Source organism: Cyprinodon variegatus, unplaced genomic scaffold (assembly GCF_000732505.1).
Source record: "Cyprinodon variegatus isolate N-32 unplaced genomic scaffold, C_variegatus-1.0 Scaffold182, whole genome shotgun sequence".
NCBI classification, from domain to species: Eukaryota; Metazoa; Chordata; class Actinopteri; order Cyprinodontiformes; family Cyprinodontidae; genus Cyprinodon; species Cyprinodon variegatus.
The window spans coordinates 828,820-853,631 of NW_015150635.1; the positions used below are offsets into that span (position 1 = coordinate 828,820).

At 37.9% G+C, this 24,812-nt stretch overlaps 1 protein-coding gene across 3 annotated transcripts in view; it reads right to left on the minus strand.

Moving 5' to 3' along the window:
• scaper (S-phase cyclin A-associated protein in the ER) overlaps positions 1-24,812 on the minus strand; it is a 71,005-nt gene that overhangs the window by 45,101 nt on the left and 1,092 nt on the right. The window contains exons 1-19 of one of the 3 annotated variants that reach the window (XM_015378942.1): positions 23,022-23,428; positions 20,601-20,718; positions 17,273-17,349; positions 16,843-17,040; positions 12,988-13,088; positions 12,459-12,575; positions 11,867-11,994; positions 11,501-11,787; positions 8,419-8,772; positions 7,328-7,495; positions 7,170-7,233; positions 6,964-7,081; positions 6,362-6,473; positions 5,799-5,939; positions 5,541-5,696; positions 5,310-5,452; positions 4,307-4,388; positions 4,066-4,218; positions 2,238-2,345 (exon numbers count right to left, since the gene is read on the minus strand). In XM_015378942.1, coding sequence (XP_015234428.1) covers positions 2,238-2,345; positions 4,066-4,218; positions 4,307-4,388; positions 5,310-5,452; positions 5,541-5,696; positions 5,799-5,939; positions 6,362-6,473; positions 6,964-7,081; positions 7,170-7,233; positions 7,328-7,495; positions 8,419-8,772; positions 11,501-11,787; positions 11,867-11,994; positions 12,459-12,575; positions 12,988-13,088; positions 16,843-17,040; positions 17,273-17,349; positions 20,601-20,718; positions 23,022-23,075 — 2,679 coding nt within the window. In that variant the 5' untranslated portion in view covers positions 23,076-23,428. Of the gene's footprint in view, positions 1-2,237; positions 2,346-4,065; positions 4,219-4,306; positions 4,389-5,309; positions 5,453-5,540; positions 5,697-5,798; positions 5,940-6,361; positions 6,474-6,963; positions 7,082-7,169; positions 7,234-7,327; positions 7,496-8,418; positions 8,773-11,500; positions 11,788-11,866; positions 11,995-12,458; positions 12,576-12,987; positions 13,089-16,842; positions 17,041-17,272; positions 17,350-20,600; positions 20,719-23,021; positions 23,429-24,812 lie in introns of those variants that run through there. The other 2 variants (XM_015378940.1, XM_015378943.1) reach the window with 2 other exon arrangements.

Here is a 24,812-nt window from a genome sequence, read left to right on the forward strand (position 1 = left end):
AATATTGCTAAAGAATACTGTGACATGATCTTCAATTATTGGGAGTGTTGGCCTAGTGAAGAATGTTGCTAGAATGTTGCAAGTACCCGGTTTGAACCCCACAGCCTGCACTCTGGTCCCCTGAGCAAAACCCTTAACTCCACACTGCTCCTCGGGCGCCACACAATGGCAACCCACTGCCACAAAGGGGATGTGTCAAATGCAGAGACTGAATTTCCCAAAAGTAGGACAAAAAAGGGAAATACATTTACATTTCTTTGCTGCTTTTAAAAGTAAAAAGATTCAGATGGAATGACGGAGAGCCATCTACCACAACAACAAACCTGCAAAGTCACAAACAGAAGGGCGCAACTCTAGCCTAATATCACAGATTGGCTCTGATAGTAGAAATATGATAGCACTGAAAACATTTCTCCATTTCCCTGACACCAAGTGGCCTGTCATCCATCTTAAAGCACAGTCTTGTATAACTGTTTATTAGACAGGATTTGTTTATCGACAGCTGCATTAGTTGCAGCTGCTCATGATATTGGTGTTATTGTAAAGCCCTCATACCACAACAGTAAAATCACCACTGTCATATGGCTTTTAGTGTCATTTTTATTTGAATAAACACCAAGTCCAGCATTTCAGCTACTTATCTTAATCATAATTAGGTTGTTTTATTAGACAGATTGTACATATACTTAATTTTCTGATTTTGTTTTCCATAAAGTCTTGTTTATTTTCTTTTAAAATATAATCTTCTGTTAGGACATCCTCTGTGGGTTTTACTTTTAAAGCACTACAGAAAGCCCTTTCCTGAATTTTTGCTGCTAGATTGCAGTTTCTTTAGCTAACCATGAAAGTTAGGGAGTTTTTAATCATCTACTCTAAACCAATCTTGTCTGCAGCTATTTTCCAACCCCCTAAATGCCCTCTTTTTACATCCTTTTCATTCTCCTGAACGTCCTTTGGTGAATAACTTTTTTAGCCTCACTGGTAAATATTGTGTTAACCTTTGGATTGTCTGTCTTCAGCTTGAAGAAATGAGATGCTGTGTTGCTAAATCACATCATCGGTCTTTTAAAAAAACCTTTAAAACAAACACTCCTGTTGAGCAAGGGCATAACATTAACCCTCCGACCGCTGCCAGGTTCACAAACCTCTTCAATAAAAAATGTTTTCATGCCTGAGATTGTATTTCATGACACAAATTACCTTAGCTCCTGGTTACATTCCACCTGCCAGACTGTATAAAATGCTGTGGCAACACTGAAACCTCAAATTGCCTTAAAGCGAAGTGCAAGTCATGACTGGATTGATCAACTTGCTTGATTAGATGCCAGAGTTAAAAAGCACAAAGTTGTGTAAGTCGGATAAATGACCATTCTGTCGGCTGATGCTTTGAAAACTATCAGACACATATTTAATTTAGCACCAAATTTGGAAACACCAAATTTATTCAAAGTTGAAGAGATCAGAATTGGGTCTTTCAGAGTGCCATAACAAAGTCAGAGTTGCATTTTACTGCTATGTGAACATCACCTAAACTCCCTGCTCTGCTGCTTTAAACTACTTTAGACTGTTGACTTTAATTATAACTTTGAAGGTTCTGTTCTTGTTGTTAAAAGTAGTGCAGCTACAGATGGCGTTTCAAATGACTCGAAGCATAAAAGAATGCAGAAATGTAAAAACTCAGACACAATCAAACTATATTTTCCAATTCTAGAAAAATCCCAAAGGAATTATTTATATATTGTCGATCATCTTTAAAAAAGAAACACATTTCTGAGGTCTTTCAGGTTGGTTTTAGGTCATTTAACTGCATTGGACCTGCACTGCTATGGGATTTAATGATAAAATAAGCATGCAAGAAGGACCAAAGGTGCCGCTTCTAACACTAGCAGTTGTCGGCAACACAATGAGCTTAGCTGTAAAGCCAATCTCATATTGCAGCCGGAGAGAGTACGCTCTATTAAGAAGCTGCTTTCCCACTAGAGACAACAACAGGGTAACATCAAACCTTCACTCAAGCCTAACTATGTACATTTTAAGGCTCATTTCTAACCTTACAAAGCCAGCAACAGTGCCATGGCAGAATATAATAGGATGCACAAATGCTCACATTGCCTACATCATAAAGGACAACTGCTGTTTCACTTTGTCTATTTACATAACACAAGCAGCAGCAGGGCAGTAGTCTTTGACAGAATGAAGAGATTGTTTGCTCATGGCAGTGTGTTGGTGTTACGCACCACTTCCTCATCAGAGAGCTCCCGGCCTTGGATGCTGCTACTATCTCGCACCGCCTGCTGGTGCCTCTTGCCCTTGGTGTGGCTGAACAGGTGGACCTCTGAGGTGATCTGCAAATACAAACATGGTGGTCAGAGGTCACCGCAATGAGCACAATAGAGACAGAAGTAAGAAAGGGTCAGCAGGGCCCCTCTTTACCCTGGTGAAACAATACACCACCCAGATAAGCACAATGGGGCAATCTATGGCTCCTAAACCTCAGTTTAAAGAAAAGAAACAAAACACACCAAACATGCTGCGGCGACTCAATACACCTGCACAGGATGTACAGTGCCTTGAAAAAAAAAAAAAAGTTCATAATAGTTTTGCTGAGTATCTACCATGCATTTATTATAGTCGGATTTTAGAAGCAAGAGATAACATTAGATTTTTTTTTGAACATTTTATTTATACAAATAAGCTGAAAAAAACCCATTGTGCTACAGTTTAGTACAAAAGTAATCCAACTACTCGTAATAGAGACGATTTTTTTATAGGATCATAAACTCAAATTGGTAAAAAACAAAAACCATCAACAGAAACCCAGCTGACTGAATCAAGTCATTGACTTTGCACAAAAAGCTTCTCCTGCAAGAGCATGTAGAGACGAAAAATTCACTAGCATCGTGTTATTGACTCTACAGCAATTGCTTTCAATTGAATGGAAACATTCAATGAGCTGATCAGCAACTGGATTAAAGTTATTTAACTTCTACATATGAATAATTTAGGTCTCAGCTAGATGTATAAAGAGAATTGAGCCACATGTGGATCAAAGCCACCTTTCAATGTACACTCTTGAGGATTTAGGTTTAGACACATTTTTTTTTACGTCATTTTGTACACACAGAGCGTATACAAAACAAAATTTCGTTTTGTACAGCTCATTTGACATTAGCATTTCTTAAAGTGCAGCAGTGATCACATGTAAAACAGCAGATCTTGCCAGCTTTGCACATCTAGAGAACGAAATTTTTGCCAAAGTCTAATGCTTTTAAATCCTAATAATCTTCTTCTTTGTGTTGACTTAATAAAAATCCAAATAATCTACATGGAAGTATGTGGTTTTTAAATGTACAAAAGTTTAAATGGTATGAATACTTGTTCAAGGAGGTCTTTATATAAAGGCTTGACTGATAAACTGCCATCAAAACAAGCAACGGCAAAAGCAGAAATATTTTTTTTAAATCATTTTCTGCAAGCAGGCCCATTTTAAGGCGGTTTGTGTTTAATGTCATTAAACAAAGTGCTCACTGCTGACCCATCTGTGATCTCTGGTGTCAGATGTTAGCATGAGGTCAGTTAACATTTTAACAAGATTCCCCATCTCGCCCTTGACCCTTCTCTTTATCTGATGCTGGCTGGAAGTGCCAAGGCGCCCCACCCTTGTTGTCATGGCAGCTGCTTATTTTTCTTTCTTTTTTTTTTTAAAGGGAGTGAGTTGGTCAATCCTATATCATGTTTATAAATGCTTTGACATCCAAATTCAAATGAGCACCATTAAGAAGAATCATCTCTATGTCAGCATTGTTCTTATATGGAGACGGACAATTATTGCATTAGAGTGCCCTAAACTACGGGTGTTTTCAGGTGGGTCAATTTTTCTCTTTTTTTAATAATGGACCGACATCAAATATTGCTTTAGATTTTTTTATCTATATTTTTTAAATGAGGAGTTTGATAGGAAATCTGATTGATTTCAGTTCAGGTAGCTTCATTCACTCACTTAATACTGGCAGGTGAATATAATGGTTTACAGGAAAACAGAGTAAACCCTGAAACTTTACATACCACAACACCACACAGCGAGCATTGTTTCTTGCGTTCATACGGTGTCAGTTTAGGGGCGTAGTCTGTGTTTGCATGTCGACCGCTGCTCAGCTCAGCAGCTTTCTCTTTCCTTTGCTCCATTTGCTCCATATGCCTTCGACTGCTCTCGTCATGCTGTAAAGGACCCAAAAACAAAAATGTAGGTGGTATAGGAAGCAGACATTATTGCAACGTCAGAGAAAGCAGAAGGGTAAACACCTACCTTCATTTGAATTTTCTTCTGGAGCTCCTCCATGGCCTCCTGCTGCGCAGCGCTAAGAGCAGCCAGTCTTTCCTCACGGTCCCTTTAGATTTAACAACATGCAGTCAAATATAAATACCTCCATACCTCATGTTGCTTGAATGATAATAAAAATAATTGCCTTATATTTTTAATTTATGTATCTATACCCCTAAAAAGTGATCAGTTTGACTCAGCTGAAACTTCAAGGACTGAAACCAGTAACTGTTCTCTGTAGAAATTACCAATGGAAACGCTAATAAATCGAATCGACCCCTAAGTTGATCAATCAACCCTGCAAAAGTACTGTAAGAAAGTCAAACTCTAGAAGAAGACTTTAGGTGGACAGCCATGCATGATTAAACAATGACCTGTGAGATGTCAAAAGCTCAAGGTATTTATCCCCTCTAATGCATTTTATTCTCTCTAACATACCTTTGCGACATTCACAGAACAATTGAGATCATGTTACACATTACTGAACCTTATTTACTACAGTAATTAGGTAATCTCTAAGAGACGACTGGTTGCAGCTGATTGTATTAAAGGTTTTTAAGGAGTAATGGTGCTTAATTAAAAAGCATGGCAAAAGGATTCAAAGTCCATGTGGCTTTTCCATCCCACTCTATAATCAGAGCCATCATATACGGTACCAGCTAAATGCATACAGGCTGGTGGTTTTGAGGTAACAAAGTGGTAAAAGGTTCAAGGAGTATGAATATTTTGCAAGGTTTTGCATGAGTGGATTAGGTTGCCATTTCTGTAATGAAACAAAAAAAATGATCTACTGGATTGATAAGGTTTACCAGCATAAGACTGGTGCATCATTAGATGAAATAATTACAATATATATCTCACTTAGTAGGGAATTAATGAATGTAAGCATATTCCTATATGGTTGAACTATATATGAATATAATTTATTGTATTTAAACTTTATGGAGTTTAAATACGAGTTTAAACCTCCAAGTTCAGGATCACTAACCTGGCTCTTTCCCGTGCTGCATCTTCTCTAGCCTTCTCCTTTTCCTGCCTCTGCTGCTCGATACGAGCCTCCTGCTCCTTCCTCTTCGTCAGCAGCTCTTCCACTCTTGCCTGCCGCTCTGCTTCCAAGACCCGCTTACGTTCCTACAAGACAAAAAGGAAAATCACAAAATAAACATGTAGCTAAATGTCTAAATGACACATCAAATAAATCAATAAATGAATATCCAACCTGAACTGCCTCGTCTCTGGCCTGCTTCTCCTCCTGTCTTCTCTGTCTCTCTTCCTGTAGCTCATTAAGGCGCTGTTCATATTCATTTAACTTGGCTAAAGCATCATGCCTCTTATTTTGGGCTTCCAGGGTGTTGATAAAAGCTATTTCATTCACCTAACATAGCAAAGAAGAGAAATTGGTATTAGACAATGTAAACAAAATGCTGATTATCCAAACTAGACACACTGTTAAGTGGGGGGTTATTCCCTTCTCTACCTTGGCCTCTTCTTCTTGAGCTTTTTTCACAATGGCCTGGAGCTGCAGCTCTCTCTTGAACTCAGCATGCAGCAGCTTTTCTTCCATCATCTTCCGACGCTGGTCCAACAACTGTTCTTTCCATTTTCGCACATCCTTCTCCTGCAGAAAGTGAAGAGTGATTAGCTGGTAAGATTTAAAAAAAAAAGATGTATGGATAATAGATTCATAAAGACAAAACAGTGTTTTTTTTGTCCAATTACTGTCTTCACCTGTCCATCCTTGTGGGACTTAATACCCATAAACCGCACTTTTTGAATTTATGTGGTTAACCCAATTTATTCTCAGACTTTCTCATTTTGCTATGGCTTGCAGAATGAAAACAAACCTCATGAAAGGCTGTAGATTTTGGCCAGAGATCCCAAGTGTGACTGTGGCCAGCTGGCCTCAATGTGACTGCAGAGTTTTAATCTTTAGTGATTCTATCAGGCAGAGTGATGAAAGAGGGGCTCGTTGTAAGCCAGTATGAGTATAGTTTGAATGGAGTTTCTTTAGGGACCTATCCATCAGGTCAGCTGACATACCCTCTCCATGAGTTTCTGCAACTTGAGTGTCTTTTCCTCACGAAGTTTATCCCTCAGCTGCTGTGCCTTCAGTTGTTTCTCCTCATGTTTCTTCTTTGACTCTGCAATTGTTCTGTAAGGATAATAGAAAGTAATAATTCATCCATCTGCTTCAGAATTGTAGGAGGTAACAAAACATGCCAAGCAACAAAAAAAAAAAAAGAATCACTTTGCTTTTATATAAATTTGTTTGTGATACCACTTACATTTTATCATCATACAGTTTTTCAAGATATGTTTTCCAATTTATTCAATTCAACTCACAGTTCTGCAATCGATATGATGCTGAACTCAAAGATTATTCGACAATATTATCGCTAAGTTCTTACAGGGATCAGACATTTAATCCAAAACAGCATCTTCAAGTTACAAAAATTAACTGATTATCTGTTTACAATTATCTTAAATATGACAATGCAAGTCAATGTTTTAATATTGCATTGATGTATTTGGATCATTAACCATTGCATTGATGTGGATCAATGGCTGTTTTAATTTAACCCTAAGGAAGTTTATGATTCTAAACCAAAACAATGAAAAATAGCAGAAAAGAAAAATCGTACCTTTTGCGTGATGGTGATGACAATTTTTCATGCATGTGGATTCCATGTCCAGGAGGGCGAGCAGGCTCTTCCTCCACCATATCACCCCAAGAGGTATTCTGACGCCAAGACTCTCGAGCTAGAGAACAAAACCAGTTAAACTATTCTGACCATAGCTTGAACTTAACATTAAAAAATAAAGTTCATTTAGATGTTATATCCCATACCATCAAAGTCAGCTAACATATCGCTCCAATCCATGTTCCCTCCATAACTTCCACAGCTGTTAGCCTGCAGCAGAGATTTGTTTTTAGTAAATGAACAGATTTACATAACAGCTGGAACATGTGCCAAACATTTGGAAGTTAAGCATGAGTTATCTTACAGTGAAATCACTTTCGTTGTCGGTCTCCAGGTCATTATTTTCTGCCAGAATCTCTCTGGTCAGCTGCTCTTCCTCAGCGATAGCGCTAGCTATGGCCTCTTCGTTGGCCTTTTCGAGCCGGTCAGCCAGCTCCTCTTTCTTAGCCAGGACCTCTGCCATTGACTGAGGCTGCACACATCCACCAATTAAATTAGACAAACGGATTTTAATCTTATTTTGTAACCAAAAAATAAACTAACTAATTAACTTAACTAAAAATCAATACCTGGTAATAAATAAAACCTTTGAGAGAGATAGAAACTCTTCTACAGACAAATATTGCATGATTGTTTCAAACTCCTCATTTTGAACAACTTTTAAAAAAAGGGCATTAAACTGCTGCCGTTTGAACTCTGATCATCATACCAGGTGAAATATTTTCCATCAAATCAAGGTTCTGTGATTGTCTGATTTTAATGAGCATGCACAACCACCAACCACCACAAATATAAGAAGGGGGGAAGCATCCAAAAGTCATGCAAGGCACATTAACAGTGAGGGCGAAGAGATGGTGGAAGGAGGAAACTGAACGACTTTATTTACGGATTTGAGTAATCTGAGAGTTGACGTATTTTTGTAGCATTAAAAACAGAATACACGGAACAACAGGGAAATAAACTTTTCCTCATCTAATGAACAAAAAATGTCATTTATTCTGGCGTTTAATTGAGCAGGTTAGGTGATATTTCAGTTATTGTAATTTTAAAACGGGCTTATAATGACCTAAAATTCACTGCAACATGGTAAAATGAATACCATTGATATGATAATGGATTAAATTTAAAGGTTCAAGAAGGATTTTACCTAAATTGAAAGATTGATTTTAGCCAAAAGACTTCAAATATTCTGTATAAAACATAGGTCATCTAGTCACAGCTATTTTTACCAGTGGATGCTGCTAAACCAACACTAAACAGAGCTGCAGGGTCTTGTCTGCACATTTGGTCTGAAGGTTTCTTGAGGCAGACTTTGTTTAGGCGTTAAAGAACCCTAGGGGATCTCTGCCCTCTCAGCCATCCCCTCCCTCTGCTCCTCCATCTCTCAGCACTCACAGTAGAAAGCTCTGTGGGGTCCAGCAAACTCTCCAGTTTCACCGCTGCCATGGGAGCCTCGGCCTGTCCTGGAGCAGATGTTGTCATGCCCTGTGACGCGCCCCCCTCAGCTCCAGCGTCCCGAGAGGCCAACAGATTACTGAGCCCATTCGTCTGCTGCAGGTCGACGGATGCTGTAATGGTCTGAGCACAGACTGGGATTGACATAGTAATAATGTCTGCTGGTGGGACTGTGGCTTTGGACTGGGGGCCCTCTGAGGCCTGGGATGGGACAAGTGATGCTACAGGGGGAGGCACGTCTTCACAGGGTGCGTCGTTACACTGCTCTGAGTGTTGTTTAGGCTCTGCCGGGGGCTGCACCAACAGTCACACACAGACACTGAATTAAGACATGCATATTTCATATCGGTTCATTACCATGATGTAAAATTAAATGAAAAAATGTGTAATCAGCCACATACAAGAAAGTAAATACATGCAGGGAAACTGGAACTAACATGCTTTTAGACATGGGCTGACAGCGTGTAAAATATTAAAGTTACAAGACATAAAAACTGTCCATTCTACAGTTTTAATGCTTTTAATCAGATGCCAGACAAATCATAGAAAATTCTAAAGGGTCCGAGTTTTCAAAATTCAACTAAATAAAAAAAATATTGGAGTGAAAAGCTTTGTTTACAAGAAAGACATCTAATAACAAGTAGTGATAAATTAATGAGGCATCATGAAGCGTTTTGACACATTGCAAACTATTGATACTGATTTGATACTGGTCATACTGACACCTGCTGGACCTTTAAATTCCCCACATGCAGCCTCTTTGAAAACACTGATTTGATGAACTACTACAATAATATAATTTAAGTCATTCTAAGCTATATTATTTCATGTCTTCAATTAATTGACAATATCTTTGATATTTTTAGATGCAGTCAATAAATAATGTGAACAAATATAACGTGAACATTTAGGTGAACATGTGAATGAGGATGCTTGTGGACTAGAATTAAAAAGAATGTAAATAATAAGTACAGTAAGTACGGTAAACTAAAATTCAATTAATATAGATTTAAAATTCTGATAACTGGAAAATTTTAACTGAAGGCTGCAACCTTTAATCTGCCTTGAAGCTGCTCAATATTTCTTGATGAATTTGATCAAATGTAAGCAGATGCATCCAGTTGACAGATGCTTTTATAAACACAGTTTAGTGCATCAGTCAGTTAGAAAAAGCCCCTGTATCAGTCAAACGCATTTCTTGAAACAAGACGCAAACTGACACAGGGTTTTACTCTATAAACTCGACGCATGCGCTGATGCATTATTGTAGCTGGACTCCTCACTAATAGACAGTCAGGGTGTGGAAATTAAAGGAGCACGGTTGGACACAGTTTTAGAAATGATTGACAAGCTTTGAATGGATGATCTGTCAGGTAGCTGACTGCAGACATTAACAGTACGAAGACAGTACGTAAATCTATTTAGAAACTAATTTTAGCAATTACCAATTTTTATTCAAATCTGTTTTGATAACTGAGACTGATCCTCAGACAGAAACTAGCAAATATAAGAACAATCAATAAACCCTTCAAGGTCAGGTTGAAAACCTGACATTAGAATCTAAATCAAGATGAACCACATTAACAAATTCAGCTATTTCATGAAACACATTTCAAATGTTTTGATTTTTCTCTCTTAATCCAGTCTCAAGTTTATTAATGATTACTGTTTTGTGCCGTTTTTAGGACAGAAACTATTTCTGTATTCCACTGCAAAAACTTAGCACTGGCTACCAACACATTTCAAAGAATTGTAACTTAGTAGTGGTATTAGCCCATCATATTCATCACATCTGTTGGTACAAAAACCCTAATCCTTCTTTTAGACAATAAAACTACCAGTTAAGCTAAAACACACTAAAAGATAATATTCATCACTGTCTTCACCTGTCAAATAGTCATAATAAAACCCTAAAAGCATGTATGAAATGGCTGGCTTTAAGTTTTTACGTTTTCTAACAATTAACAAAAACGTTTAACATTCTTAAGATTTCGAAAAATATTTCATCTTTGTTTATCCATGATAACAGTTTTACCAAGGTTAAGTTTTCATATCCATTTCCTCACTCGCAGGTTTTGACTCTTAATACAATAACTAAATGTATATTAATGTAAATATTCATCTATATAAATACCCATGTAAACTCCCTATGCAATGACCCGGTATAATGATCCTACTATAAATATTTTTTTTTTTTTTTTTTAAAGCTGTCATATGTAGATGCACTGTTTATATACCATGCTCCTCTTTCTTCCTTTGGCACATTCTTCTCTGACTATTTGAGCTGATGTAACGATTAAATTTCTCCACTGTGAGGTCAATAAAGTCAACCAATCAATCTTATTACTTTATTCTTTGATTATTTTTAACCTTTTGTTAGTTTTCTATGTTTTTCTTAAAAGATTCTTCTATTTTGATGACAAAAAGTCCATGTATTCATCTCTGAACACTGATTACATTACAGAAAGCATTATTAGACAAGTAAACATCAATAAGGTAAATAATTTTTGCAGTGGTTAAAATAATTGTTGCTTCTTGGTCTTAAGTGAAAGCCATTAGATCATGTGATTGATTTGTGTCTTTAGTTATTGAATAAATATTTCCTTGCTGTAGTTTTTAGAACTTTAGGTTATCATTTGGTGAAAATCTCCTCCCAGCCCATGTCTAATCATGCTTTAGTCATCTGAGTCAATCTGAGCAGATAGACTAAATATAAAGAATTGCTTTGTTTTACATCAGCTGAAGATTATAACACACACTTACCAAGTGTGTTTGATGTATTGTCAGTTTTTATGTCATGGCAATAAAAATGGGCCTAGCTGTCTCTAAAATGTCAGCATATAATCAATTATTCCAGAGCTGACAAGCCTGTCTGGACAGTCTGCCTATTAATATCACTGCTCTCAAAACAAAAACAAATGCAGCTGATAAAATGATCTAATGTTTCAGTGCTCCACGTGAATAATTGATATCCGGGGACGGCTCTAGGAGAAAGATGTCATGTGGTACTCGACATTAGTACCTCCATTATGTGTCCGTTCTGTGGATGTTCAACCTCCTCCACTGGGACAGAAGTCACAGTGACTTGCTGCCCTGAGGCAGCTGGGGTCACGTCCTTGTCCGGAGGACACTCAGGACGGAGCTGTTGCTTTTCCTGTTGTTGTAGATGTGACCGATTATACTTGGTGCTGTCCTGCTTAGCACGGACATGAGCCAAGACAGGACTGACCTTGGCAACCATGGAAGCAGAGCGAGGTTTGGCAGTCCGTCCTCGCTGCACAGTCTCCCAGCCTTCAGCATCTTTCTTACCTGGAAAACAAAGCAGAAATTCGATAAACGCATCATCATTTGAGTGCTTGATGGAGCCGGGCCCTGAGTGTTCTCTTACTAGGTTTTTCTGCTGGGGATGTGGTTGGTTGACTGGAACTGTGGGTGGCCTGAGTGCACTTTACTCTGTCCGCCCAGCTGGGACCTGTGTGAGAGAGCCGAGCGGCGGCCAGACTTGGTGTAGGACCACTGGTGACAATTAGAGAAACAAACAGTCAAGCAAATGTATGAAATCATGCAAATGCAGGCTTAGAAATATGAATTTAGTCATAGTTTAGAGTATGACAACCCTTCGCCTGCAGGAAACGGTCTATCAAGCTTTCCCTGCAGGCTCCAATGTGAGCTAGCATAGAACTAGATTATACAACATGGCTGTCATGATCAATATCCATTTCCTGCAGCATCAGATTACAAAGCAGTGCACATATGCCTCAGCAGTCTTTAACTGACGCTTTCCTCTACACCTTTCCACTAATTCTCTAAGTGAAGAGTGAGAGCCTTAACAAATCACATTAAAACAAAAGCTTCTATAATCATTGGCCTTCTCGCTGCACACTGTCTGCCCTTTCAAATCTTATACATTTCAAAGTGCCATCCTTAAACCACACAGTCAATACCAAAGAGATTTAAAGTTCAAAAGGAAACATGCTTACCCAAAGTTTAGCGCCCGACGTGTACCTGAAGAGGGCACTATTCTGTCTGCCGTGGGGCTTGGCATTACATGGCGTCCAGGGGACATCTTTCGCACCTCCCAAGCTAAAGAGGTCGGCCTGAACAATTTACATATAGAACACTAAAATTTAATCATTCATCAACAGACCCGTCTCGTGCAATTTGAATAAAAGCTAAATAGCTATTATTGGCAAAAAATAGAAAATGCAAAAGATCCATATTACCTCATTGATTAACAGTACACTTTAAAGGGACAAATAGGGAGGCAGCACTTGAAATTTAATTTCTTTGTCAATTTAAGACTGCAGCGGTCACCGTGTTAAAGAGACGCCAATAAACTCATGGATCTCTTTGAATTAAAGTCAAAACTATTGATCTCTTCGATTGTGACTCAAATCCTTGGACTAGACACCCGCACTTCCAGTTTTGCCTCTGGGAGCAATTTAGCATAAGGGATGAGACTTGGAAACAAAGAAGAGTGAAAAATAAAATCAAGAAGGAAAAAAACACCTGTTCTGTGCGTCTGTTTTTTCCAACTTCTCCTGAAGCTGGATCCAGTCTATGAGTGCTTTGAAATCTCGAACGTAATTGTCCAACATCATCAACACCTCCTGCAAAGAGCATTACAAAAGATAAGTAATGCAAAAAAACAACAACAAAAAAGCCTAAGCTAAAATATTGTAATCAAATGCACAAAATAAAATAAATAAAAGTTTTTTTTACTGGTTAAATGTGGGGAAATTCACAGGAAACCCGTTCTCTAAGAAAAAAACTGATTTTGACATGATTTTTTATTCAACTCAACATAATTCAAAACATATGCCGCTGCTTTTTACAGTAATAAACCAGAAAATGATTAGAATTCATCACTTGGAAAGATTTAATGAAAAGAATATTTAATAATTCCGCATTTGTCCTGATGATTACACTTTAAACTAAAATTTTAGTAGCCAATATGGACCCCTGCAGATACCAGACGATTATTGATAAAAAAATAAATAAATAAAGAATGCAGATTTGATAATAAATTGTATCAATATATTTAGAATGAGACATCTAATATTTTTAGACAGATAAATTTAGGAACATCTTGAGCCATTTAAGCCTTGAGTGACCCATTTAAAATAACTTTGCTTACATTCAAGATACTTCATAACTTAAAAAACCTAAATATAATTTCAGCCTATTGTAGCAGCCATAAAATAGCCCCAAGCTTAAAAGTTTGGCCTGAACAACGTGGTGCCACATGTTACACCAAATTAACCAAACTATCTTTTACTGCATGGAGTAAGTTTAATAAATATTAACAGGTTTAATACAGCTAACATTATATTGCTGTCGAGTTAAACTTCAGCAAAAATCCCTAAAACTGTTTCAGGAGAAATCTTTTGTAAATATGAAGGAAATCCTAAATGTCTAAATTCTTTTGAATTGATTTTGTGTTTTTAATCAGAGCTACAGGGGAACAATTAAATACATTAAACAAACATCCTTTGGAAGAGGCACAGAAACAAACCAGGGCGATAAAGGAAACATTTTAAAAGTAGCAACTATTTTTCTGTACAAAAACATAATTAGTAATAATTAAGGTTAAATTACATTACACTATTTTTCCAACTTTAAAAAATTGATGAATATATTGTGACATGAAAATGCACCCTGTCTCAGTTTGAGTTTGCTTTATACAGAATCTGTGTAAAGACAAACCCTTTACAGGAACCCTTTAGGGGAGAACAAAACAGCACCCTGATCCTTAACAACAGCTTATTTTCAGTGCTTGAACGGAGTCGCAGCATCGGCTGTGCAGAAACTGCAGCCTGTGTGGGGCTTTTCCCCTGAGCTGCAATGAAACAGACACAACTGATTGATGTGTAGCGTGAAGGGAGTGGTAATTGAGAGTAAAGCTTCATGGTGCTTTTAGTTAATAGACAAGTCAATCCAGTGAAAGATGTGTTTAACGGCGTGCCTGCTGATTAGGGCTGGTCAACCATCAAAGTCTTCAGCTATTGCTGTGGTGTTCATTTGGTAATGAAGAACAATATGGAGAAGGATTTGCTTATCTTTTCATAAGTAAAAAAAACATATTCAAAGAATTATAAAGTGGTGCATAAACAGTAACTACTTCAAATATAATCAACTTATCAGACATGTTCATTGTTTGAGAGGCAAAACACATTAAATACAGTTGAGTATAAATGCTTAAGTTGACTGGAAAGCATATGGCAAGCACAGCCATGTTTAGCAAACTATTAGACACATTAATCTTGTGTTCATCATTTACTCCTTTATACAGTTTGGAATAAAATAACCTATTCCCCTTTTTTTATTTTTAACTATAACTCTTCCCAGCAAACTGAAATTCTGAAAACCTTCCTTTGGTCTCTGAGTAAAGAAACATGAGCATTATCACTCTTTATTCCTCAGCTCAGAAAATTGTTTACATTGGTTCATCACACCGCAGTTGCTTGAAATCATGTAATATATCACAGTGACAAAGCTTTAGCAAATAATTCTGCATCAATGCAGTTTATTGATAATGTTCATGAAGTTTGAGGTGGAAAATGGTGAGCTGCTTGTGTGAGAGCATACAACTCAGACAGCTCACTGCTTCACCAGGGGATTGTGGCCGAGGGTAATCAAAGCACTCTGCTTCCTCTCCAGATGACTCCATCATTTATCAGTGTCCATTAAGCCCGAGCTGGGTGGGATAGGGGATTATGACCAGCAACAAGACTTCATGCCCATTAGAAAGCATTAAGGAGTAGTGGGTGTGAGAGCAAAGTATGAAGGGGGGGAAAAAACAGAACACACACACAGCAGCTTGTTTTCTGACACATGACAACACACAGCATGCTTATCACACCACAGGGAGCTGTGCCGTGGCATGGACACCGAGTCAAGCCCACCGTGGGGAACTGGGGTCTGCGCCGGAACCACTTTCAGCATAATGGAGAACGGCAGGGGAACAGGGTTCTGTCATAAACTCCTGGAGCAGCTATTAACAATTCCATCAGAACCATTCCAACAAAAAGATGATTTCAAAAATTTTAGCTATGTGTAACATGTGAAGCAACAACAACAAAAAATGTGTTTCACAATTAAATAGTAAAAATAAAAGGGTTTTAACTTTAAATTAAAAGTCTGAGCCACTTTTATAAATGGGCACCTTTAGAAACAAACAAAAAGTGGAACACAAGTGTTGTGATCTCAAGGCCTCCCTCTAGTGTTCAGAAGCCATAGTACAGAAGCTTGAAACAGGCGACTAAAACACTCTTGGCATCCAAACTTTGAGCCTAGGGAACACATCTTTATTCCATCTAATGGAAATGAACATCAGACTCAAAAGTTGAAACTTAGTAGAAAGTTTGCATGTAATAAAAAGACCCATTCTGTTCTGTATGTCTAGTTTTAATTTCCCAAGAGTCACAACAGAGAGATTTTTCTAATGGTCAATTTATTTCTAGAAGGCAATATGCATCAAGATTATACCATGCCTTTGAACAACTTGGGAAAGCTTGGATAGTGATGATGTCATGGATTTTAAGTGTCTTTACATTTTGTAAATGCAGGAAAAAAGTTATTGAGTTTTGCAGGCGACCTGTGTGGTCTTTTGAAATAAAATGCAAGCATATTGTTGTCATTAAATGACTTTTGTGGTTCAAGGACATGAGGTGAGGTTAAAGGGTGAGAACTCTATCCAACTCTAATGCAAAGAGGCGGTGGAATCATGCTGTGTGGCTGACTTGAGGCAGAAAAGACACCTTACAAAATAAATGACATTGTGAAGAAAAAATGTTATGTAGAAATATTAAAGGAACATCTAAGGTTATAAGAGGGAAAGCAAAGCTTTCCAAATGGAAAGGACAAATCTGCTGAATATTAGTGAAAAAGAAGTTAAAAGTCTAAAACAATAATAAAGCAATCCCATATTAGTAATCATTGTATTGTGTCGTTCACTTATTTTAGACTGGATACCAACTAAAATGCCTGCAATTCTACAGACAGTTTTTTGCTTGACACAAAATCAAGTCAAAAACCTTGGTATCACAAAACACGCTTCTCCTGGGCAAAATGGAGAGTAACCTAATTTCTAATTTTTGTTAATATTGTGTAATACGACAACACTTTGGAGCTTGTCCATAAACATATGCTGAATGCAGTGCTCATTACTATTAAAAAGTCTGAGTTTTTGGGCAGCAAGGAATAAAAAAGGAACACAAATACATGCAAAGAATGAAATGTAACCAACATATTTGACTAAATTTCTTCATTTCTGCTTCTCCAAGAAGATTGTGCCGTTTTAGAGATCTGTCAAATTCATCATCTTTATTGTAAAACAAAAAAAAAAAAGAACAAAAGACCAACCTTGCATTCTAAGACACTCTGATCAGATTCACAGGTGACGTAAATCTCGTCCACGGCCCTGCGCAGGTTGTCGAAGAGGAAGGCCCAGTATCGAGCACGCAGGTCCACTTTGCGGGGCTGTCTGGCTTTGGTGGGGCTCTTATCAGAACCCTTGTCCAAAATGGTTCCGGATGTGCTCTTACTTTCCACACCAGCATTCTGGAAGTGCACCGAATATCAAGAAAAGACAAACCTTTATGATAACAGACCTCTTTACATTTTATTATGCAATTCCTCTGGACAGCTGGGACCTGTTATAGAACAATTAACACACCTTTATAATCTAACTTATACATTGTAAAGCATTAATCAGGTCTGAGGAACAGAAAAGTGAGGAATTGCTGAGTGTTGGTGAATGGGGCCCCCTACTGGAACATGATGGAAATCTCACCTGTTTTTTATTCTTCTGTTGTCCAGTAGTGACCCGTTGAGGCTTTGCACAGCCGATGGGGAAAACTTTGGACTTTGCTTTATAGAGAAAAACAAGACCAACATAGAAGGCTTACATTGACTTTATGGATAAAGTCAATCAAGAAAGATTGATTAAGATAAAAAAAAAATGGATCAGAGCATTTCCCACTGAGGACCCCTGCCTTCTGTCCTTGATCTTCAGTCTACTCAGCTTTGTTATAGAGTTTAGGCATCCATATTAGTAGATATAATAAACCATGATAATCTAGCTTAAGAAATCCAGTCATGATTAAAGAAAGAAAAATAATTGTTTTGTTTTCTAAGAAAAGCATTTGGAGGGATGGTGGTGGTGCAGGGGTTAACCACGTGACCCATGTAAAGAGGTTTTGGGTCTAATATCGCAGGTTTGAGTCCCGGACTGCTGTCATTCGCCATATGCCTTCCCTCTCTCTAACCCATTTCCTGTCTGCATATTTTCAAAAATGATAAAATAAATGCCACTAGAGCATAAAATCATACTAATAATTATGATGATAAGTATTTCAAGAGAGTAAATTACAAAGAATACTTTCAAATATGCAAAAGGCTGAACAATACAATCATTTTGGGGAACTAATTTAAAGCCCCAGACATTCAGATCAATGCTTTCCAATCATGCCTTTAAGTTCTACTACGGTACTATAGATCTGTGTCAAAGGACATCAAGCTGTCTGAGAAAAATGTGGGATTACCATAAACTTAACTATCAAGTCCTAAAAATACACTTTAGACATTGGTCTTGATGTAATCTAAAGGCCTTAAACCAGGCAGATATATTTGTGGCATGAAATTAGCCAAGAAAACTAGCCTCACCCACCAGCTGCAAAATAATTTTTGCCTGAGTGTTTGGTCTAGGCTGGATCAATGCCCCAGGCCCTAGAACTGGCGGGCCAATCACAACGCAGAGAGGTGTTTTTAATTTCTGGATGCAAAGCAGGCGGGTTTTTGAGGGCGTGACGACAAAGCTGTGCGACGCTGGAGAAAGCACAACAAGGAAGTTGGCAACAACTATTGAACAGTAGCATGCACCGCGACAGCAGCAGCTTTCAATACAGCACTCCATTGAAAGTTAAAACTTAGCTTTTCTGTTGCTGTTGTTCAATAAAAGTAAGTTTTAAGATCATTTGAGGAGAAAATATTATACTTTAAGTGTCACTATATGGTCCATTTACCGATTTAATGCGTAATTAAAAAAATAATTTCCGAACTTGAGAGGACCGCAGCAACCAGCGGACCTCCGAGGATAATGGTAACCAGGGCTAACCGCAGCCCGTCTGCACTGGCCCGCTCGGTATAGTCATGTGGGAAGGACCGCTGGCTCTGATGGCGATTTTTGACTCAGCTTTGGAATAAGTTTTAGAAGGATTAGACTTGGGGTTTTCATTGAAACGTGAGCAGGAAGAGGCTCTACGCTCATTCATTTTTAAGAAGGACGTATTCGCCGTTTTACAGACAGGCTGTTTGTTTACACTCCCCCACCAGCTTTCTGTCGTGCTTACGTCACAGTCAGTTGTGCTCATTAGTCAGAGCATTGGCCAATAGGCACAGACAGCGTTTTGAAAAACAATGGGTTGTTCTCATCAACAATGTTCCGATATTTCATTTATCGGGACCAGACTAAGTTACACATTTAATCTCACTTTTAGTCTGGTTTATCAGGCTAGCATGAAATGTGAGCTGAAAATGGAAAATTAAAAATAATGCCGACTGCTATTTGATATAAAGCGTGGCCCTTTCAGCGTAACGTAAAAAATAACTGCATGTTTGCAGTGCACAAAAAATAGCAAACCATTACTACACAGGAAATATGTTTTAGCAAAGCGTCAATGTGAAGCAAAGAATCAAATAAAGGACTAATTCTGCGGAATCACATGCTAGGAAATCGAAATTATCAGTTCAAAACAGGAGCTGTAATTGTAATAAAGTCAAACAAGTAAAGCCCAATGTCGCTCTGTCAGAAGATCTTTATCATCCCCACAATGTACACATATTCCCAGGATACAAGGGCTTTTATTTTGATATTTCTAAAAACCTATTTAAGGAACTATGAACTATGTAACTTTGGAAATCAACCTTTCAATGGTTGAATGGGGATATGTTCATTTGTTAATTTGTTGGGGGTTGATTTCAAAATATGTCACATATGCCTGTAAAGTTCTGAACTCTTTTTCACTGAGGGATCGGGCTTTTTTGAAAGCTCTGCATACAGATGCGGAGAAGTGGCTCAATATCTGTGAAAACAGTTGATGCAGACAAGACGGCATCGAGCGCCTCAGTATTTAACAAAATTGAAGTGATTAAATTTTTTCTTTAAACATACTGTTTTGCAACTGTGCTTTTTAAATACATCGCATAGCAAATGTGACTTTAAGCCTTTTACTAAGAGAAGCACAGTGTACAAATGACAACAGCTTCCATTCATGAGAATCATCAATCCCAAACTGTAAGCTGTAGCCAGAATGGACACTTTCCCATTATGTATGCAGGGGAGAGCTAGCCTTGTAGTTAGAGCAGAGCACTTCCTTTCCAAGAAAGCTTCAAACACCTAGTTCAAATCAACAGACTGCCACCCAGGTGCCTGAGCAGGACCATTAGACACAGGCTATGCAAACTGCTCCCTAAGGGATTGATTCAGCGCAGTGGGCAAAACTGATCATAACGCACAACTGCAGTAACAAATAAAGTGGATTTATCCCCATTATCCTAATCCCACCTGGGACTTTCCCCACCTTGAAACATAGGCAGTTTTGGTGTCAAATCAGACACCAACGACAACTCCAGGTAAGGTGAAAAGCATGCAAAGAAAATCCCAACCTTGTTAAGTATGAGGGCAGTGTCATTAGAAAACTCCGTAATGCATCTTTAAATAAAACTATAATTAAAATGCTGCTGTTCATCTTTTAAATTCTCCCTCCTAACTACAGATTTCCTCTGAGAACTTCACAGAAACCATGATTCTGATCCTGTAGCTGAAAAACATGTTGGTATATCCTGTTTACTGGTTTTTAACTTCAGCTGCCCCAGTAACAGCATCACAAACGATGAAACAAGCTTTACTTTTCCATCTTCTGCACTTTACTCTATATAAAAAAAAAAAGAAAAAAAAAAGCATGGTGCATCTAGTGTAAGAGCAGCATACTTCCAACACATTCCTTAACCTCTGATATGGGATGTTTAGGAATATCAATAATTTAGAAATCAATTAATGACACCACCTATATGTTGCTAATGTTAATGGTGGATAGTATTATTTGCATGCAGCTGCCCACCTTCCTCCTCTTTGCTTTCCAAAGGGACACTCCAGGCAATGAGGTTCCGAGCAGCACGACCCTCTTCAGCGACTATTTTTCTCACTTTGTCGTGGCTGTTGGAGCGCTGAAAAGAGGCCTGCAAGACAGAACAGATTTAATTACAGATTTTCCTTTGGTCTATTATTTTTCCCTCCATCTCGTGACATGTCTAAATGATTTGCATCGCTGAAAAACAGGCAGCAATTCTAATAGATAGAAAGAAACTTAAAAGATAGTTGCATATTTTCCTGCACAGTCTGATGTCATTTGTTTTCTGCAAGTATAGTGTTTTATTTAGGTTTTTTTGTTTTGTTTTTTTAGAACAGTTAAGCTTTACTCTAAGGAAGAATGTCAGATCACATTGACAATCTCCATCAGAAATCTGTGACTTAACCCGGTAGTGATGACATACTTAGAAAAAAATAAATAAATCACATTTTATTTGCTTTAGGTAAAAATCTGGATTTCCTATCTTGAGCTACACATTCTTGCCAATAATAAAATCTATGAACAAGATGTTGCAAGACTAACTTAAGTTCTTGCAAAACCTTTGCTTTTCTCAGATGTCATAGTTTCTTACAAACTACTTACAAAATCCAATAGATATTTCACAATAAATAATCATAACACATGTAGCAAATCAAAGTGTTATGGACATCGTTCCCAAATCAAATCTTAAGTATTTATGAAGGTTTATATTTGAGGCATTTAAGTCTGTTTAACAGAAAGAATAAAACCAAAAGGTTGAAAATCCAGACACATAAATCATTAAATAACTTCAAATTTCAGTGTTAACAAACAGAACAAGCTGAAAGGAGCAGTGTTGCCATGGTTACCTGCATTTTAAGACATTTCATAACAGCAGAAACTCACAAAATGCACACTAAAGTTCAATCTCACTCAAGTCTTTTCTTATTCTAACATGCATGAGCTTTGAGGGTAAAAGGATTTTTTAAAAGTTATAAAATTTGAAATTATATGTACTTTTTATCATTTTAAAATAAAAGTGTACATGAGATTGTAACATTAAAAGCAAGCATGGGTGGAGAGGTTTAATGGCAGAGACCGTGAAAAGAAGCAGCTAGAGGCAGAGGCTTTAAACACACTCTGCTGCCAGCCTGCATCATGGTTGACCTACACATTGAATATGCATCATTGAACCTGACTCTAACCTCTAGTGAACACCCTGTGAGCTAAAAAACAAAACAAAAACATACTGACAGACTGCTCCCTTTTTCTATGGCACATTAATAAAGCCCTAGTTCAAACACTGGATCAGCATCTGGCGATATCAACACCACGTAGAGAAAAATGACACTGTTTATATGAAGAACTCTGCTTTTAAACAGGAGGATGACTCATAAAAAAAAAAAAAAAAAAATGCTATGAGGTTACAAGGACTAAACAGAAGCAAACAGCCTGGGAGTCTGAATCTTTCCTCCTCACACAAAGGTCTGCATCACTCCTGCAAATCATTTAATATACACTCCAGTAAAACCCAAATCGAATGTATTCATTTTTATGTCGTCTTACATTTGAAATGGTCCCACTAGCTATAAGAAGCCTAATAAAAATGAGAAGCTGTACTCCACTAAATTGCAAATGAGTCATGGAACAAACTGTGTCTTTACTTGGCTGCCTCTCAGCCAGACTGCTACTGAACTGAAAAGAAGTACTCTTACTATGCTTTATGTTAAAAAACTAAAATTTTCTCAGCCATATTTGAAGATGTGCAAAAAAAAAAAAAAAGTTATAACTTTGCATTATGTCATCCAACAAACTATTCTATTTAATCCGACCGGAATAATAGCAGCATGGCTCTTTCTAAACAGCATGCGTGCATCACTCTGGTACATTTGAATGTCCCTAAGGGAAGAGACCCAGCTGACCTACTTTTGCTAAGCAAAATTCTTTACATGTCAAGTGGTGTGGCCTGGGCTTTATTCTGGCAACTGGAAAGATACAACAGAGACATCAAAGAACTGGACAACAAAAGAAAAAAACCCCAGCTAATTAAGAAGAGCCTTTTTTGCTCTGCATGCTGTAACCTGGATGCTCAAAAGATGAAGGTCTTTTAATCAATATCATACCAACAACGTAAATAAAACACCTTCCAACAACGTTAGTGTGATCCACTTAATGAGTACTCGATAAGCTGCCTACAGGCTGTCACCTGACCTGCAGAGAAGATGAACACTGAAGTTTAACTACTGTTATCTTATTTGACCAGGCAGTCCATTTCCCTGCATTAGTGTTTAAATTCAAGACGGTGCTGAGTAAGGGGGCAAAGTGTCAGGTTTCCCCTATTGGCAAGACCTACAAACAGGCATGAGCGTGAACATAGAGCGAGCCCTGACTCATTATCAAAACATGGAAATAAAAACATTAGATCATACATACAGAATAGAAGTAGAGTCTGTGAGCAGGTTCTTCGTCTTTATCCACTGCTGACATTCTTAGTAGCCCATTCCTTGCAACCTGTCCCTTCTAACCAGCACTGCCATTTGTCCAAGGTGACATCGTTATCTGACAGCACGACCAAAATAGACGCCCACTGTGTAGTCCACACTGCTATAGCAACTTGGCCAGCTGTGCCAACTCCTCTCAAAGGCGATTGAGGGAGACAAGCAGTGAATAGTCCATCTATCCTTTCTTTCTCTACACGATTCTGCCCAGAGCTCTCTTTTTGTAATCTAGCCTGAGCCCTCTGCGCTCTGCTGAGTTAGCAGGCACTTCTTAGGCCTATCTCGCTGCCTGCCGGTCTCCTCTCCTTGCTGCTGTATGCAGCTTCCCATGTTTATAGCTCGCCTCTTCTTCGCTCCTAGCTCTACATCAGAGCCCCCGCTATCTCTGCTCCACGTCTCTCCCTCTCCTTCTGCCACAGAACTGCGCAGTCATGTGTATGCAGCGGGCCTGCCCCTTTTGCCCCTCTATACCGTGCTGCCAGGGGGGCTGAATATACATCTGCAGGGTAACACAAGACAGCGAACAGCAACAAAGCATATTATCCATAGAGCCATGCTCCACACCTGATGGGTTAAGTGGTTCTGAGATGCAACAACATCAGACAAGTTAAATATAAATGAAAAGAATTCATGGTTTCCAACTTTTACAGTGAAATTATTCAAACAATGCTGTGCACTTTCATTCAACCGCTTTTAAGTATTTGTGAAAACAGTGTCCATTTTCCCAATTGCTCTTTCCAAAAAAGTCTTAACTTAAGTCAGACTGGATGAGGAGCATCTGTGGGCCGCTATGTTTTAATCTTTTTACAGTATTTCTGCTGGATTTAGTTCTGCAGTTTGTCAGGGCCAAAACACGGATTGTATTTTGTGATCTCCATCATTCTATTGTAGCTCTATGTTTATGCTCACGGTCATTGGATTAGGGGTTGATGATCACCAAAGTATCTAGTCTTTTGTAGGCTGAACAAGTTTTATTTTTTTTTTTTTTTTACCCAGGGATACCCTGTATTTAACCTATATTTATCCTAAATCAAACTCTGAACTGCGTTAATGAGCCTGCTGAGGAAAAGCATCCTCAGTAAAACACTGCTGTCACCACATTTCACAAGGAAACTGTTTGTTCTGTGTAATGTGCAGTGTTAGTATTATTCTAGATAAATAAGATTCTGCATTTAGGCCAAAATGTAAAAGAATCTGACTGGTACTGCTAAAAAAAAAAATACAACAAATGAATTTGTCATAGAAAAAAACAAAATAAACCTGCAGTTATGTACTTCCTGTTTCAAAACTAACCACTACTGATTTAAGGCTGTAACTAAACCACCACAAAAAACACAGATTTATATTCTTAACTGATGCGGAATAGCTTTTTAAAATGAGATCTTTAAGATGTCATCCAAGTACAGCTGGAGCTGGGATCTTTGATGATTAACTGAAAAAGATGCTACAGTAGTTGACACTGCAGCTTTTCTCAAGCGGCAAATATGTCATAAAAAACATAGTGCACCACAAAAATAGAGCAGTCATTTAATTAGGGGTTAATGATGTTACCAAAGTCCTTTCTCAATATATTAACAGATCCAAAGGACTGCTGGAAAACAACAATTGATTTTTTTAATTATGGCTATTATTAGTGTGCTATATTTTGTTAGCATTTGATAATGCAGTTTAATTGTTTAGTGAAATATATACATATATACACACATGCATATACATATAACATATA